The 17,845-nt window shown below is 45.8% G+C and overlaps 2 protein-coding genes across 2 annotated transcripts in view; one reads left to right on the forward strand and one right to left on the reverse strand.

The window, feature by feature from the left end:
* Positions 1-157: 157 nt before the first annotated feature.
* Positions 158-4,214, forward strand: LOC104913263 (serine protease inhibitor Kazal-type 6-like). Its single transcript, XM_010719011.3, has 4 exons — positions 158-349; positions 2,267-2,292; positions 3,084-3,196; positions 4,047-4,214. The coding sequence occupies exons 1-4, from the start codon at positions 289-291 to the stop codon at positions 4,090-4,092; spliced, it is 246 nt and encodes an 81-aa protein (XP_010717313.1). The 5' UTR covers positions 158-288; the 3' UTR covers positions 4,093-4,214.
* An 11,134-nt stretch (positions 4,215-15,348) lies between these two features.
* Positions 15,349-17,845, reverse strand: part of UBLCP1 (ubiquitin like domain containing CTD phosphatase 1) — a 10,727-nt gene continuing 8,230 nt past the window's right edge. The window contains exons 9-10 of the mRNA XM_010719012.3: positions 17,712-17,839; positions 15,349-16,418 (exon numbers count right to left, since the gene is read on the reverse strand). Of these exons, the coding sequence (XP_010717314.1) occupies positions 16,391-16,418; positions 17,712-17,839 (156 nt within the window). The 3' untranslated portion in view covers positions 15,349-16,390. The remainder of the gene's footprint in view (positions 16,419-17,711; positions 17,840-17,845) is intronic.

A 17,845-nucleotide genomic window follows, 5' to 3' on the forward strand; every position in this document is an offset into this window, starting at 1 on the left:
AAAAAAAAACAACCAAAGATATTACAGGTCCAAGTTTATCACTCATGTAATTAGCCCTTTCTAAGTTTGATGTGGACAGGGCGGCATTCCTAAAGCACCATAAACACGGCCATGACCAATAATGGCTCTAGAAACGAAGTGAAGAAGTTCTCACAATTAAGGTGAGGAATGAGGGCAGCAGCGGATAGGTACATAAATACACAGAGGCAGGGCCATGAGCACGCTGTGGGTTTGTGGCTGAGACAACACCTCCCAAACTGGTCGGTTGCTGGGGACTAAAAGAGCAGCATGAAGGCAACAGGCACCTCGGTGCTCCTCAGCCTGCTGCTGCTGCTGTCGTTCTTCTCGGGTAAGTTATATTTCTGTAGCCTAGAAAGAAAACTTTATGACAAGAGCAACTTCGGGGAGCCTTGATCACTGGATGACGGGCTTGAAGAGAAAGCTGAGCAAGTAGAAAATATCTGTGGGACTTGCTTGCTCGCGTCACATATTTCCATTCCTCGTGTGCCTCCGCAGTGAATAACACTGTGGAGGTGTCACTGGGAGACAGAATGAGCAAATTGTAAGCAGCTCGTTCAGCAAATGCACCAAAGCAGAGTGTAATCATGAGTTTTGGTAGAAATGTTTGCTGGAGAGTTTTGCTGAACCAGTTAGAGAAGAAACTCATACCTCAGGGTCATCAGCTCCTGTTTTGATTCTAAGCATTTGGTAGTTGGTGTTTTCCTCAGAGATGCGGCAACATAATTAGATGAAAGTTTCAGCTACCAAATACATTGCAGAGGAAAGCTTGAAAATTAAATTCAAATGTCCTCAAGGAACCAGAACAAAGAGGGCAAATTGAAAGGATCCAGCGTTTATTTATCTTGAGGTTTACACATCCCTGTGTTGGTCTGGGGAGGCTGGCTGATGGTTTGGGGATGTGTAGGGCATATAGGTTGTTCGTGTCCAGCTGAACCGAATGTGGAAGCGTTGTGGTGGCCATTATTGAAGACTGCAGATCAAGAATTATTTATACTTGTTTTTCTGTGAATAATTTGAATAAAGAATTCACTTGAGAAAATTGCAGGCTGTGCATGGAGAAAAGAGGTGAATTACTTTGTACACATCATTAATTATGAAATATTCATCTGTCTTTAATTGAGTCTTAATTGGGACTGGGTTCCGTCAGAGTGCTAAAGCTTCTTTCCAAGGCCAGGCAGAATAGCAGCAAACTCTGTGATATCAAATAAAATAAACAGATGCCAAGAGACATTCTCACAAAATCTTGTGTAGATGCATGTAATATTTATAAAAATTATCTAATGAGCTATTTTGTAAATAATATGCAGATAGCTCTAATGGCTGCTTCCCCGTTCAGCCCAGCTGAGGATGTGACAGATACACAAATGGCAAGGATCAAACCCTGAAAGGCATCACAGCAGGCAGAAGCTGGGTGGGGTGATGGATACTGGTCCCGCTGGGTGTGATGCTGCAATGCTCCCAGCCTGCACCCTAACCAAGAGGGGTGTCCCATTGTAATGTGCCCCAGCTCCTGCAGAGCTGTGTGCAGCCCACTCACTGTCAGACACCATAGGATCCATCCCATGGCTGTGAACTGGCCCCACACAGAGTTTGCAGGCTGGAAATAGCAAAGAGGATGGACTGACTGTCTCCAAGCCCAGAGCCTGTGCCTGCAGCAGGTATTTTTGCTCTGTCACTGTCTGGCACTGCCTGTTCTGCCCCAGATCACGCCAGGCTATCCCTCTGTATCTCATCCGGATCAGGCTGTTCCAGAAACCTCAGGGCTGTGCCGTGCTGCAGATGGCTCTGATGCTGGCTGCAGGGTCTCCTCCTCCATCTCCCCTGTGTGCTTTTGTCACCGTTCTGGCCAGTTTTGTAATTCAGAGGTGCAAGAGTCTAAAAGCCATAAGACTCAATGAAGCTTTAAAATCTCTGCTGAGAGAGGCTCAGCTCTGACATAGCTCCCTGCTTCCCTGGTGGTGGCTGCCTGCCAGGGAGATGGGTTTATGTGTCTGCGGTGCAGTTAGCAGCTGAATGACTGATTACATGGTATTTTAGTAACATTTTTCAAATAGCAAAATACTGAAAAGCAATTCCGATAATGTATTTCCTACCCCTCCTCCACCACACAGAATGGCAGAGGAGGGAAAACCTGGTGTGTGTTGTGCTGCAGTTTGTAAAGGGATTTGTGACTTTGGTTCAGTTCTCTCAGAAAATAATGCTAATGTGTATAAAATCTTTGTTTGTTTGTTTGTTTCAATTCTAGGTGTAGCAGCTCAAGACATTGAAGAGGTTAGTGCAGCTCTTTCTGCTTTCTGAATCCGCATTTTCTCCTGGCTCTAGAAGAATGCTTTTCTAACAGATCTTGGTGCATGCTGAACTGCTTTGGGTTTTGCTGGGAGCAGGTGGGTCCTGCCAAGGTCCCCCAGTGCTTCGGAGTGCTCACACAGCACACAGCTGACACAGGGGTGTCAGCTATGGCCACAACAGAAACGAGTCGGTGGGACGATTAGCTGGTTTAGTACATGCTCCCCACGGTTTGATCCAGCGCAGGGCTGTGCTTGCAGTATTGCTTTTGTCTCTCTGCTCCTCCATGAAACGGATGTGAAATCAGGAGCGATAGACTCCTTTAAACTAAATCTGTAACTGGGGCTTGTCCAAATGCCAATTCACTTCATAGAACCATTGAGGATGGAAAGAGCACTAAGGTCATCGAGTCCAACCAGCCCATGCCCAGATCGCTGTGTATGGCAGCCCCAGGCCATGCAGTGCTGTGAGCCGCGTGGTGCCAGGTGCTCATGTGGGGCTGCATCAGTGCTGATGCTCTCCCCATGTGCCCAGGTGAACCCACTCATGTCCTTGGGACACCAGGGCTGCCCCCAGGTGGTGACAGTTTCCCTCCTCAGCCACAGGGCAGGATTTCCCCCGTTTTGGCCAGTTTTCTGACAGGACTTCATTTTTCAGTAAGCAGGCCATGCCTCACTGCTGCTTTGGGCCTCTGGGCTGGAAGAAGATCACACTAGCGATCTTGTTTCCTGCTTGGAAAGCGAAACCTGACGGTTTATTTTTGATTTCTTTTGCAGATCTGCAAAGAGTTCTTACACAGGAGTGTGTTCTGCACAAGGGAGTCCAACCCTCACTGCGGCACGGATGGCGTGACGTACGGCAACAAGTGTGCCTTCTGCAAGGCTGTGCTGTAAGTGGGGGCGGTGGGTTATGGACCCACACAGAGATGGTCCACTTCCAGCCCCACACTGCTGCTCCCCTCACACAGAGCAATCCCTGGCCATAGAATCATAGACCTAGAGAATGGCTAAGGTTGGAAAAGACCTCTAAGTTTGTCTAGTTCAAATGTCAGCTCCTCACCAGCATGCTTGGGAATATTTCAGCTTATTATTGATTCATTTCTAGGCTTGGTGTGATGCTCATAGCCATACAGAGATGGCACACGCCCTGGGAGGCCACTGAACCTGCCTAGACCTTCTGCATAGGCTAAATTGATGCTCATTTTCCTCTGTATGCCACAGGCTGAAGCTCTCCCTGTCCACACCTCTGGATGCTGAAGTGTCTGGAGGAATGTAAGATTATGCATGCCAAATTATTAGAGGAAAGTCATAGACTCATAGAATCAGAGGTTTGTTTGAGTCGAAAAGGACCTTTAAAGGTCACCTGGTCCAACACCCCTGCAATGAACGGGGCAAGTGCTGAAATGAAAGTCTGAATGGACTTAGTGGAAAAGTACACAAAATCTCAGAGGAAGGACTGGAATTTCTCCTCTCCTGTGTCCTCTAAAGGAGCTGTAATAGGAGCCGACACCTCTGGACCGAAGGCCTGCAAAAAATTGATTTATCCTTATCAATCCTGCACTCTGAAGGCTGCCTTATCCTAAGGGAAATTAGAGAGGAGGGAAAGATGGCTTGATGCTCCCTGTGAGGCACCAGAGTCAGGCAAATGATCTTGTTCAGAGGGACAAACTCCCTGTCCCAGCTGCTGTGTCTGTGCTGGATGCTATACACTGCTTTGTTTCCATACTGCTCCTTTTACAGGAGGAGCGGAGGGAAGATACGATTGAAGCACATGGGGAAGTGCTGAGCCTGAGCACCAACCACTGATCCTCATCGGTCACAGGCACAGGAGCCTGGGCACAGCAGCAGCTGTCCTTGTCTCTGCCATTCTGCTCAATAAAATAAAACTCAGCACACCTCTTTGGCTGGATTCCTTTTTCCACAACACCCGGATAAGCCTTTCATGCAGCTGTGCTAGCAACTGAAATGTTTACTGCACTGTCCTGTTACATCATCATCTTAGAATCAAAGAATCATAGAATTCCTATCGGGAGGTACCATGCTGCCTGAGCAGGAGCAATGATTCCCACAGCTCTGCCCTCCCTGCCACTGCCACAGCTCTTCCATGCCATGCCATGCCATGCCATGCCATCCTACTGACAGATGGACACATGGCCACACTGCTTGACTGTCCCAGGGTGGGTGACAGCATGCAACTTTGCCTCTCAGTGGCCTCCCCAGATGTGTCCCTCTCACTGAGGTGCGAGCATGAAGGTGGCAGAGAGCTGTGGGTGGTGTGGCTGTGGATGCCTCATCTGCTTGGGAAGCCAGAAGCAGACAGGATGAGGCTAAGGAGCGTTGCTGCATTTAAGCCTGCACCAGGAAGATGGCAGGGGAGGCTGGCTTTAGGCAGAAGCACAGAGACTTCACTTTCCTCGTTTGTCCTAAAAGAGGGCTTTGCCTCGAAGACTGTAAACTCACCAGCATTAGTTTGCAGTTGCACACAAACTTGATTTCTTTCTTTAGTTTTCACACTGCTGTTCTCTCTCTCCTTGATGCTGGCTGGAAAATCCTTCTTTGTGCCAACCAGAGAAAATTAAGCCTACAGTCTCTCCCCATTCGCTGTACAAAACATACACAGGGAAATGCTTGTGGCATCCCCTTGTTAAAACGTTGGCAGCACATCAATGGGACTCTACTCACTTAATGTTAAACACTTAAGTTTCAAAGGGAGCTTCAGATTTTATCATGAGGTCAGCCAACTCATTTTGCAAACACCTTTACGCTGAACATCTCAGCTCCTGGACGGTGTTTGGGCAGAGCTGAGTGTTTGCCTGTGGTGCCACACTGCAGGCTTTGAAGTGAATTGGGACATTATATTTTGTAGCCAAGGAGAGTTGTAATTTGCTTTGTTCCAAATTCAAATGTTTCTTTAGTAAACATAACAGCTAGGCATCCAGAACATGAAAAGATTGAGGGGAGGAAAAAGCACCTCCTGCCTGAGGACAACTGATCACAAAGGACCCCAGTGAGTTGCGGGAGGACCTTTATCATCCTCTCTATTGTCTGAATTAGGATGAGCCCTGCATACCCTTTCCAATTGGAGTTACCCTGTGAGCCAATTTGTGGCTCTGGAATAGTGCTGTATCTCAATACAGTTTTTCAGATGGAAAGAGACATTTTAATGAGAGGGGAGATATGGGACATTTCTATGCCTCAGATGGCTCTTGGCGACTCCAAAAGCCTCATGGTATATCCCCATGCCTAATCCTTTTTAATCTGGAGGCTGAAATAACAAGGACAGATCACAAGAGAACAGAAGCAGCGAGACTTCTCTGTTTTATAATCAGCCGGCATTCTGCTCTTTCAGCGCAAGCAGCAAATAGAACCACCTCTGTACCCCTCCAGACCCAACCACCACCCCCGGCAACACTGTGGCAGACTGGAGAAGGGTGGCTCTGCTCCTCCTTGCCTCAGTTGGTGGTGTCAGCACTGACTGTAACCAGAGCTCTCCTTGGCCCCAGCTGGGCTTAGCCACGTAAACTTCCCAGGAGCTGGCGGGTGGTCTTGTCCATTTCGCTTTCCTCCAGCAGCTGTTCCCCTTAACAAGCATACAAGTGCCTGAAGCAGGAGCAGGCAGTGCAGAAGATGAGCTCAGGCAAGGACATAGCATGTGGGGATCCATGGTGTTGTGCAATGCAGCTGATGTTACATACATGCAAAGCAGACCTCAGCAATCGCCCAACGACTCATAACTGCAATCATGGAACGCAATTGCATCTGGAAGTATAAAAACACAATGATACCAGGAAGCTCTTGTTAATGGCACAGCCATTTTGGAGCAATTTGCCCAGGTGGGGAGAGCCCTCGCAGCGCCTTCGGTCACAGGGAGTGTTGTGAGTGCCCCCATGGCTGCTCCCAGCCCCCAACCCGGGGAGATTGGGGTTACTTAGCTGTAACCTTTGAACACAAGGACAGTGAGCCCTCTGGCCTGGAGGGGGGAGGTTCTTTGGGATGTGCATGGAACTATCTGGGCTGAGCTCTCGGCTATGTCCAGCTGCAGTCCTGGGCACATACTGAACCAGAAACCAAGCATTCAGCTGGTATTTTTCCTTTAATTTCCTTCCTCCACATTTTAAGTTGTGGGATTTTTTTTAATTTTTTTTTTTTTTTTGTTACAGCTTTGAAAGATGAGTGAGTCACGAAACACTTGAGATCTCTCCTCTATTAGATAACAGAGCAACTCTGCAGCTCTTCCTCTCCCCGGGGAGGGAGTTCCTTGGACCAAGGGCCAAGGCTGGATGAGAACTGTCCCAGCACCACGGTGGCTGCTCCATCACCTGACACAGCCCCTCTGCAGTGAAATAAGGGAAGAATTACATCTCCGCATGGCTGCTCTCACTGAACAAAAAGCACTGCTCACAGCTGAGCACCCTGATGAAGGGGAAGGAGCATCTCCACATCTCCATCACAAGCTCTGCTCTGCTGGTGATGCGGCTGACACCATGGTGTGCCCTGGCTCCTGGCCCATTTAACTGCTGTGCACCAATGCCTCCTCCCCAGCATAGCCCTGTGTCCCTGTCACAACTCATTGGAATCCTTTGTCCTACTTCTTCCCTTGACATTCACAGCTCTTGATAAGGCTTTTTGAGCTACTGCGGGATGATGTAGGGTGGTGGTTCCTGCGGCAGTGTTCCAAGCTGGGCAGGGAGATCAGCATTCTGTTGTTCCTGTTCCCAGGGGATTGGGACAGACTGGAAGGGACTTTGGGACTAGTGGAAGAGTATCTCCAGAAGCCAGGGCAGATTGCTCAGGGCTTTGTCCCATCCAGATTTGAAGACATCCGAGGGTAGAGAACACGCAGTCTCCCTGAGCTGCCAGTCCCAGAGTTTGACTGTCACCATGGTGAAGACTTTTTGCCTTCTCTCCATTTGCAACCTCTTTCCTTTCAATTGCCCCATCTCTCTGCCATGCACCACTGGGGAGCCCAGCTCTGTCTGGTAAGGACCCCCCTTAAAGAGCCACAGCATCCTTCTGAAGTGTCCATCTCACCACTCAGCTCACTTGCCTCAGCAAGTGCTCCAGCCCTCAACTCCCATTTTTATTATGTTTCTATCACTGGATATGGGAGGGAAGGCAGAGCTGTGGGGCCAAGAGAAATGATTGCTCAGGAGACAGATGGGAGAACTCTATTGCAAGGCACTGAAAAGATATTAAAAGTGACATTTGCAGGAAACAGTAGAAGGGTATCTGTGTGTGTTGGATCCTTTAAGGATTAGAGAGCAGCTGAGCTTTGGGATGAGAGGGTTCCCAGATGCTGTGAATCAGCTAACAGATCCCTCCACCCCATTGTTGGTGGTGAAGTTAAATAGAGGCCCAGGGGAAACATTGAGGTTGTTTTTTTTTTTTTATGGACTCCAGAGCAAGGAGAAGGTAAGGGGGTTGTGTTTTGGAGTGGGAGTGGAAGAGTTGGTTCGTTTTTCCTCTCCCCAGAATAAGTAGTGTGGTGTAGGAGCGTCTCATTGGAGTAGCCGCACTAATTGTGGCTGGTGTTAGTGTCCTATAATGTTGCTCCAGAAATGGCTTATAACGATGTATGTGTATTACCACAGTACATGAAGGGAGAATAGGGGAGAAAGATATAAGATGTATGCCCTAAGAAAAGTGGGTGACACTTAAAGAAGTACTTGCTTTATAGCTCTGATATCTTTGAGACATTCTGAACCTATAGGGCATGAGGGGACTGGAGCTTCAGGAAGGTCAGCTCTAGGGGTTTCTGGAGGGAGCAGGGATAGACCCTCAGTCCGGGTCTGAAAGAAAAGGCCATAGCTGAGATCTGTTGGGCCTGGGGTGCTGCCCTGAGCAACCTGGTGCTGGCCCTTAGGAGCAGCATTAGTGGCTGCAGCAGGGCTGGCTTTTGTGCCCGGTGTGTGGGGTAAGGTGGGAAATGTAGGTGCTGCACAATGTGGTGCTTCTGATCTAAAACTGCTCTGTTAATTAGGAGAGATGTTGGTGTTATGGGAAGGGCTGGCTGTAGCAGTTCTGGCTTTCTTCCCAAAGAGCTCTGCGTCCTTCTCTGCAGGGTAATATGTGATAAAAACATCGGCGGTGACTGCGCTGCCCAGGGCGCATCCTGCTGGCGCTGTCAGCGGCGCTCCGCTCGTTGCCGGCTATGGGGCTCCCCCTGCTGACCGCCGGGCGGAGGCCAGGAGACCCCGTGGCCGCTGCTGCCCCTCGGTGGTGCTTTTCGGGACATCCTTCAGGAGCGGGCAGCCCAGCTGTTCTTGCAGTGAATTAAGCAGCTCGGTGCAGGGCGGCGCGGCGCTGAGCTGCCCCAGCAAAGCGCTGCTCATCCCGCGGCTCTGCTTCGATAGATGCTCTTTGCTTGGTAGCTCCTTGGTCGTTGCTGTGGCCGGTGGCTACCCCCGAGCATCGCTCGTGGTTCGGTGACTCCCCCCAGGGCCTGGATCGGTGCCGGTTTCCGTCCCCGTGGTGACGCACGGCCGGTGCAGTACCGGCTCTGGGCGCTGGGTGCTGCCGCAGACCGGGACTTTCCTGTGTGTGAGCTGAGCACCTGATAGAAAATAAGTCTTGTCCAGTGATAGACATCATCGTGCGGAGCTCTCAGACTTTGCCAGAGGACTAAGTGAAGCTGGGCCACGGGAGGGTCAGGTTGGGGTTGGGGAAAGGTTGTGCCCCAGAGGGCGGTGGGCATGGAATGGCTGCCCAGGGCAGTGGGCGCAGTCCTGAGCTGCTGGAGCTGAAGGAGTGTTTGGATTTTGGGTGGTCCTATGAGGGGACAGGTGATGGACTCACTGATCATTGAAGGGTCCCTTCCAACTGAGCTTGTTCTATTCCGCAAATATTGTTTATGTGAGTTCTATTCTATGATCATGTTCAGGCTCTCATTCTGGCTTCCAAGGGCTCAGCTCCTCCAGAGCTGTCAGGGCTTCAGCCACTTGTTTACAGCGCTCATCCCATGCCTGGCCCACAGCTTCTGCCTGAGCCTTGTTAAAGCACTGATCAAGTGAGCCTTATGAGAGGTCAGCTGCTGCTAGGAACTCAGCCCTCACTCCGCTTGCCTTGCTTGCTGCCCTAATAGTCTAACTTGGCACTGGTCTGGTATGTCTTGAGTTTTTTTTTTTTTTTTTTTAAGGTGCCACTGACTTTTCCTTCCATAGTTCATGGAAGCATGCCCTGTACTTGGCTGAGTTGTGCACTGTGGATCTGCAATTATCCATATTGGCTATCTATCCTTTAAGAGATTTTATATTTTATCTTATATCACAAGATCATTTTGCTGCTCTCATCTCAGTGGCTGCTGTGAGCTTCACCAGCACAGCACTGGGTGAACTGCTGGCTGAGGCTGGGCACCTCTCCTGAGTCTGCTCTTCTCTGACCCCAGTTCAGATCCTAACACCATGCAGATGCTCCAGGACCAGCACCGAGCCCCAGCATTGGCACTCAGCTCTTCTTTCCACACCTCTGAGAGCAACAAGTGTCTCTGCAATGGCAATGTAAGTTCAACTGGGCAGGTATCTTAGGGCACCTGGAAGTTTTATACCAGATACAGTCATCTTCACGTTATCAGATTGCTGTTGTCAGTTTAGTAATTGAGTTCAAATTAACCAGTTGCGTGAGTGTTGCACAGACGCTGTGTGAATTTCATTCCGTAAACCCATGCACTGTGGTTTATTGGTGATGGAACTAAACCTGCCTAAACTTGGTCACTTCTCCTCTTGTCTAAAATGAAACGTCTCTTCAGGGAAGTGTTAAGTACTTTTCAGTGAACCAACAAAACCAATCATAACAGATGAAGGGCAGAAAAATCACTTAAGGTTACTTGGATTCTTAAAACTTAGGACTATTTGAAAGTAGGAACACACTTACAAAGTGAAGTGTTTTGATTCTGTTTAAGGAAGGCAGGATTTTCAGTTATTTGCCTGTTTTCTTCCAGCTGCAATTGAAAGGAAGCGATTTAGTAGCTCTGAATGCGTTTGTCCCAGTTCATTCATTGTTCACTGGTAGCGTTCAGATCGAGTTACAAATCCACTTACATCTGCAGCTCAGGATTAGATACAGATTCTCTTGTTCTTAATGTTACTGCTTGTTATGGAGAAAGGCATTTCTACACAGCTGTTCTGTCTAGACACATCTGCAAGGGATGCATCAGATTTGGTCCTGCATGTGGCAGGTGGGTTGGAGATTCATGATCCTTGAGGTCCCTTCCAACCCTGGCTGTTTTGTGATTCTGTGATTTAAAACGAATGCTGTCATTGTCTCATTTTCATCTCCAATCTATTATACTTTTTTTTTTTGGAAAGTATGCATTTTGGTCCCAATTGAAGCAATATCCATCACTAGGACAGCAGAGGGACCCAGCAGTCCCACTGCTATCAGCTACACTTGGGGCACGTGCTTGAGATTGTGTTGGTGCTTGCAGTGTGCACTGCTCACAGACATTGCACACCCAGGTATGTAGTGAAATGTGGACTGAAGATAGAGAGCAGGGTAAGGACTTGGTGTTGCTTTTTGCAAGGCTTACTAGAGCCAGCTCAGTTTCCCCTAGGAAGCATCATATCTTACAGTTCTATTACCATTTGTTAAATATGTGCTTCCTGTGCTGCTGCTTGCTCTTCCAGTATGATATGACCCATACAAGAGCAAAACACCTGAGGAAAGAACTTAGATGGTTGCTAAGGGAGCTTTTAGCTTGCAACACATCAATAATGCACAGTGTAAATCAAAGCACTCTGACAATACCACAACACTGCCTCCTGCAGAGCATTCAGAGACTGCTATGCCAATGGCATACAAACACACAGCCATGCAAAGCAGCTGTAAAAGATGAGGGGACCCCTGACATGGTGACAGTGGAAGACCTGCTCTTTTTTTTTTTTTTTTTTAATCTAAATACACAAATGCCTTGGGGGGGAAATGTGCTCTGTGAGTGGAGTGAGTGTGTGATTTCCAGCCAGACTGTTGACAGGAAAAAATAACTTTCAAACAAGTGTTGATGATGCACCTTTCTGTGCTGTGCCCACCACCATAGTGCTAAAAGTGTTATGCAATTTGAGAACAAGCTCTCTTTGACTTGTGGCTGTTATTTCCCAATAGCAAATGGGTTGGTGGGGAAACTTCCACAGGAGAGCTGTGGGAATCAGTGGTGTGGCACTGTATGTGTCTGTGAGGCAAGGAAATTGCTGAGCTCTGCACACACCTCTGAGAACGAAAGGAACATCTGAGTGCTCACAGTATCAAAAGCATCAAAGAATCTGCAGAGATGTGCATATTTCATGAATAGGCCTAAGTAGTGAAGTTTAGGGATGTATGGGAAAGCTCACCAGTGTATAAATAGTTTGAAATCCTGTTGCAGAATGCCACTGGGAAGGGACTGAGGTGTGGATGGTGAGATCGAGGCCTCTTGTGTGTATCAGGGATCTAAAGACAACTGGGGATTGTAGGGGAGGGGATCTGGGATGGACAGTACAGCTGGGCTGTGGGAAATGAGGGTCTGAAGCAGGCAGTGTGGTCTGGAGTTGGGATCAAACAGTGCTGTAAGCCACAGAGGCCATTTCTCACCATTCTCTACAAAAACTGAACCAAACTGGAATAGCTCCTCTCTAATTATGAGGCAGTTCTTCCAGACCTCAAGGCGTTTAGGTTAGCTTGTATTTAAAACTTAATGTCTTGATTAGTAGCCCTTTTTAAAGTGTGGATAGCAGTACAGTGCTCTGCTACCTGTGTTCATCACAGGATGCTGCTAAACACGACCCACATAAGAAACTCACGGTGTTTGAAAGGTGTGTCATGTCTTCTGCAAGAGAGATGAGTGTTTTTCTCTTCTAGTCCTGTATTTTCTTCATCAACGTTACCTTTTCCACTCAAATCTTTCTCCTGCAATCCATCGGCCACTTCATCTGGGTGCAGTGGTCACCCACACCCATTCTGGGTAGCACCCAACATGACTGCTGCAATGTCAGTAGTGAAATGTCGGAGGATTCTGCCCTCTTGCACTTCTTCACCCAGAGCTTCTAGTTTTTAATAGCCTTAGTGAATCAAGAGTGCTTCCCATTGCCCTCTGAAACCATTTTTGCATGGGCTTCATCTTATTGGAAGGAAGGAAGGATTTGATGCTCCTCGCATCAGTCTTAAATACATCCTGAGTAGACAGAGTGGAAAATAGCTTTAAACCTTTTGGCATCCATTTGCTGTCAGTCACGTATCAAGTCAGGAATAAAAAATTGGCAACTGGCTGTAAATTTCACAGTCGTGCAGCAGGATTTGTGGAGCTGAATTTGCAGTTCAGTTCTTGGCTTCAGCTGTCACTGTGTACCTCTGGTGATGAGCATTCATGCCACCGCGAGGTATTAGAGTTGTCAGATATCCAGAGCTTACAGAAATAACTTCATTTCCAAATGGACTGTCTCTTTTGGTATGAATAATCAGATAGAACACCATACAAAACACTTGACATGTACTGGGAGTCCGGTACAGTCTGACACATGAAAATATTTGGAATATTCTGACTGGTCTATTTATTGCTCCTCCAGAGTGCCACAGAACAGTCAACAGAACTCTATCATTAAGCTGTATTCTTCCTTTGATTATTTTAATCCTATTTTGTTTAACAGATTGTGAAAACAGTTGATCAAATACTTCTCAGAGACCCCAATATAATAAAAAATGGGAACTGAACATTAAGGGGGTGCAGAGCATTGACAGCTATTCCCAGTGCCCATCCATGCTTTGGAAACACAAGTAGGTCAAAGTGCCTTCTCTCTCACAACAGAGAAGCAATGTCAGCATGGCTGTTTTCTTCCGAGCCCACGAGCAATGACAACCTTATTTGAGGGCTAATTAGAGTAGTATTCATTTTCCTTATTGTAAATATCGGTGGTTTGGCACAAAATCAGGTGATGTCCTATAACGTAAGCGAGGCTTGGAAATGTCCCACCATAGAAATGTGAGAGCTGAATTCCTTTCTGAACTTGCTGATAGCACCTGCCTCAATTACAACCGTTGGCAACAAATTGCAGGGTTTCACTACCTGCCATTCTTATAATGGCTTTAAGCTGCTTCAATTCACATGAGTGAGCCCTCGCTCTGGTGCTGTGGGATTTGGTGAACATCAGTTTAGCACCTGACTTATGCACAGCTTTATAATTTCGTATATCTCAATCTCTCAGCTGAGGAAAACTGCAGCATTTTTGAGAGCCAGTGAAGTATGCAGGTTTCTGTATTCAAAACCATTCAAACTGTGAGACCAATCTTCAAATACAGAATGATAGGGGAAACGATACCAGTTATAAAAACCATAATGACTTGTCAGTAACAGTTATGAGTTACCATTTTATGCAGGCTGCTCTCATGTATTCCAGATCAGCTTATAAGATACGTGGAAGAGGAATGCACGTCTGTCTCAGATTATTAAGCACTTCGGAATTCTGGGATGCAATCCTGGTGTTATTCAAAAAAACTGAGATCTTTTTTTCAAGTTCCATGTACAGAGCAAAAGAAAGGAGGCCCACTTCTTCACTGCACGACTTCTGTGTGTGCACCATCTTTGGGCAAGAAGATATGAGGGCACGTTTGAACACGTTCCCTTGGTTCTGTCTTCTCCAGCTGTCTGGCTCAGCAAGTCCTACTGCAGTACCTTGCACTTCAATCCTGTAGACGTTCACAGTTCAAACCTCAGAGTTATCTATGCTCAAAGTCCAATGGCTGCTCCGAAAGTAATGCCTCCTATTTTTACTATGTCGGCCCACAAGGTGCGAGGTGGATGTTGGTGGTGTGGCTGTCAAGGCTGAACCTTCCCACCATTATTCTGTTACGTTTTGTTGCTGTGTGACAGAATGCAGCAGAGTGGCAGACTGGTACAGTGGCATCTGTATAAGCAAAGATGTGTTGCTGAATTCTTCCATGAGCAAAAAAATGGCACCCACTGACATTAACTGATGCTTGCTGAACGTTTATGGAGACCAAACATTGGATGTAGCACAACCCATGGACTGGTGACGTGTGAATTTTCCACTGATTAAGAAGTTCAAGATGCAGCCTTTAGTGGGTAAAGTGACCTGCGCTGTATTTTGGGATAGGAAAGGAGAGATCTTTCTAGATTTCCTGGAACACAGACAAACCATCAACTCTTGACTGCTAAAGCATGATGCTGACTAAGCTGAAGGCTTCGACTTCGGGAGTCAGACCAGAGAAGACGGTGACTTTTCTCTTGTAGCATGGTAACACCAGGCCCCATACTAGTCTGAAGACTATGGAGCACATTGGCTGGACTGTCCTACCACATCTGCCATACAGACACCTTCTGACTTTCATCTGTTTGGGATGATGAAAGATGGACTACATGGACAACGTTTTCCTAGCAACAACGTTGTCGTGGCAGCTGTGAAACAGTGGGTCACCTCTGCTGGGCAGGTTTTAATGAGTGTGGTTTGCAGGCTCTGGTTCACTGCTGGTGAAAATGCATAGCTAGTGGTTCTGTAGGTGAGAATTTGCTCCATCAAACAGTGTTATTGTGCTCTTTTTATCTGTTGTAGTTTCTATAGGAAATAGGAAGCATTACTTTTGGAGCGACCTATGTACACAAGTGAGTCAGCCATCCAGCTCAAAAATCAGCTCCAGGAGACAAAACTTCAGAAATTCACCTTCCATGCTTGCCAAAGAAGATTTTTATGCATCAGGTTCCAGGTTTACTAGTTTAAAACACAGCTTGAGTTGGCACTAAACCACAAAGAGCAGCAGATAAGAAACTGTATATTTTCTGACAGGTCATTGAGCCGGAGCCTAACGTGCTCATCTTAACAGCTCATTTGTGACTGCTGTCCTGACGTTCTGACATTTGCTGTCAAGGTTCCTTTCCCATGCAGCTAAGCACTTCACCGTTCAATACCAGCGCTCTAATCTGCAGCGGCACGGACTGGTCTCTCATTTACCAACTGATAAGAAATCTGTGTCTCTGGATTCTGAAAAAACACCTCAAAATGAAGATTATCAATGGATTCTCTGTTATGCGGAACGAATGCATAAGACAGCACAGGACACAAAATTATGAAAAAGGTATTTATTATTTACACAACTGCTATAGTTCCTTAAGAACAATATATACCATTTTTATTTGAAAGGGTCAGACTTCTTTCAAATACATGAACTGCATAATGCACAAGTGTTGGTAATGCCAAACAGCAGTCACATCACACTTCTATAGTGCAGGCATAAGCAGCGCAAGGAAATGATATCTTAAGAACAGTATGGCTGGATATTGTATTTAAACACAGTGTTTGCACTTTGACAAGATTGAGCTAGAAGAGAACAAGGGTTTTGTTCATGCTTTATTAGGGATGTGACTTTCCCATCTGAGGTCTAAACCCTTTGTCTGATGTATGAGAATTTTTCAGGCAGACTGCTTTTCAGTTACCAGATAGGAGTGGGATTATCTCCCTCAGTTTTCAGTCTTCTGTTTTCCAGTAAACACTGCTTTATAGTACAAGTTCACATACTGGGAGAAACTGGCCACAGAGGTGGTACCTTCCCATCTTACTGTCTTGCACAGAGAAACACTGACATACTAATACATACCAAACTTAGACAACTTGTAATTTATAGATTTAAATACTGGACTGGGTGAGGGAGACTGTTTCTAAAGATGGAGGGAATAAAGGGCTTATACAATTCATACACTGCCAAAACTGGCTCCTTACCCAACTTTTTTGGTCTAATTTTTTTTTTCTAGTTTCAGAATGGTTTTGGTCTTTAACAGTTATGGTTGTAATTCAGCAGAAAAGGAGAGAAAAATATTTGTAGTTCAGTTAATACATAGAACCGAATGTTAGGAAAAGTAACTGACTTGTTTCTCCCACTTTGAGCTTATTGCTGTGATCTTTAGGAGAAAACAAGCAAAAAACCCCACCATGAAACAAAACAACAACTAAAAATAACCCACAACCACCCAACTGGAAGACCAAGTATAGCAGTCGTTCTGGCATTGTATCCAGTGTCCAGCACTATTATACTCTAGCGTATAAGCAAGGAAAAGTCCAATGATCTGAGTTAAGTTCCCTTTGATTCAGTGCTAAACAATTTTGTTACTGTTATTGTCCTTGTTTCTTTGAAAGATACCTGAAAGAAGCAAAAATAGTTTCACACAAAATAAGCAGACACAAATATATCCATCTTTTATATGCACAAACTATGATTTTTTTCACTAAAAATCTAATTATTAATAACCAGAAATTAGACTGCAATCAGTGCTACTTATGACTTAATCTCACTTCACGTTCTTTCAATTTCATGACAGATTGCCTTGGAATGACTCAACGTTTTTAGTTAAACTATATAAGATTTTGAACAAAAGAGGAGAAGGAAATTAAAATATATTAAATTCTATGAGGCTGAAAATTATAACAGCTGAAATGTAGTTATTATAACCCCTGAGGCGTACGCATTAGATATGGGACTCCTTCAAATAAATTCAAGACTTGAAAGACCCTGAATAAAAGCTGAGCAGTTCTCTACCAGCCCCTTCCAAGAATTTGGGTTGCTCTAAAAATGCTTGTTGCTTGATCTCATAGCTTGCTTACCACCACAGATGGAACAATCCAACTACATGATGCATTGCAGACTTAGCAAATACCCTAAAATATCTGAGTAATTTAACTGACCCTGTGAAACATCTAGTGAGTTCCAGGACTTTTAAAATCTAGCATTTGACTTTCTGGTCTAATCAGAAACAAAAATTAAAACAACACTAAGTTTGCAAGGCTGATCTTTTAAGCACTGAATGGGTGCGTTTCCAATAGCATACCGTCCAACCTCTTTTTTACATGTCTTGAAGATCCAAGCTAATGCATAAAGTCAAACATAATTTTACCTCCATACTTCAGCTGGTCGTTCTACAGCAAGAATTAGGATAGTAGTGCTTAATTTAAGCATTTGGAGAAGTTGGATTCGTAATGCTTACATTTCAGTGCTGGTGAATACTGTAGTACCACACATCTGGATAGTGCCTGAGAGCCACCCTAACAACGCAAGCTTTCAGAAGTAACTTGCAGCAAAGGACATACGATCTGAACTGGCAGCCTAACTTTGTAGGAGTAGAAAAAGTAAGTTTTCAAGCATCAGGTTTCTTCAATTTTTTTTTTCCTTTTAAGAAACAAAACTGCTTCAATGATCCTGAACTCTGAAGTAATACGAAAAAGAAGGTCTGTTCTGTCAGAAACCCTAACTTCCTACAGAGGCAGCCTAAGCACTGCAGCCTTTTTAAAATCCTGCTCAAACTAAATGACATTCGTAGCTTTAAATCATGTCAAAGTTCACCAGCTCAGCTGTTTCTGGTCTTTCTACAGATGACATTAAGCAAAACGCAGTGAGGTCATGAGCAGAAACAAGGAAGATTTTTGTCTTCGTTCTTACCTTTCCCAGTGTTTATGATTCAGCTCCAAAAAGTCATCTAATTTTGCGATTTCTTTGAGGTACTGAGTGAGCTTTAGAAGCTCCTTGTCTTTATCTCGATTTAAATGTGCTTTCATAAAAGGCCTTATCTAGTA

This window comes from Meleagris gallopavo, chromosome 15 (assembly GCF_000146605.3).
Source record: "Meleagris gallopavo isolate NT-WF06-2002-E0010 breed Aviagen turkey brand Nicholas breeding stock chromosome 15, Turkey_5.1, whole genome shotgun sequence".
Lineage (NCBI taxonomy): Eukaryota > Metazoa > Chordata > Aves > Galliformes > Phasianidae > Meleagris > Meleagris gallopavo.

What these genes read in the sequence shown, in the direction of transcription:
- LOC104913263 (XM_010719011.3), top strand. Translation starts at nt 289, where the DNA reads ATGAAGGCAACAGGCACCTCGGTGCTCCTCAGCCTGCTGCTGCTGCTG. An exon ending in GCTGCTGTCGTTCTTCTCGG is followed by an intron (nt 350 to 2,266) that starts GTAAGTTATATT and finishes TTTCAATTCTAG; the next exon opens with GTGTAGCAGCTCAAGACATT. An exon ending in CAGCTCAAGACATTGAAGAG is followed by an intron (nt 2,293 to 3,083) that starts GTTAGTGCAGCT and finishes TTTCTTTTGCAG; the next exon opens with ATCTGCAAAGAGTTCTTACA.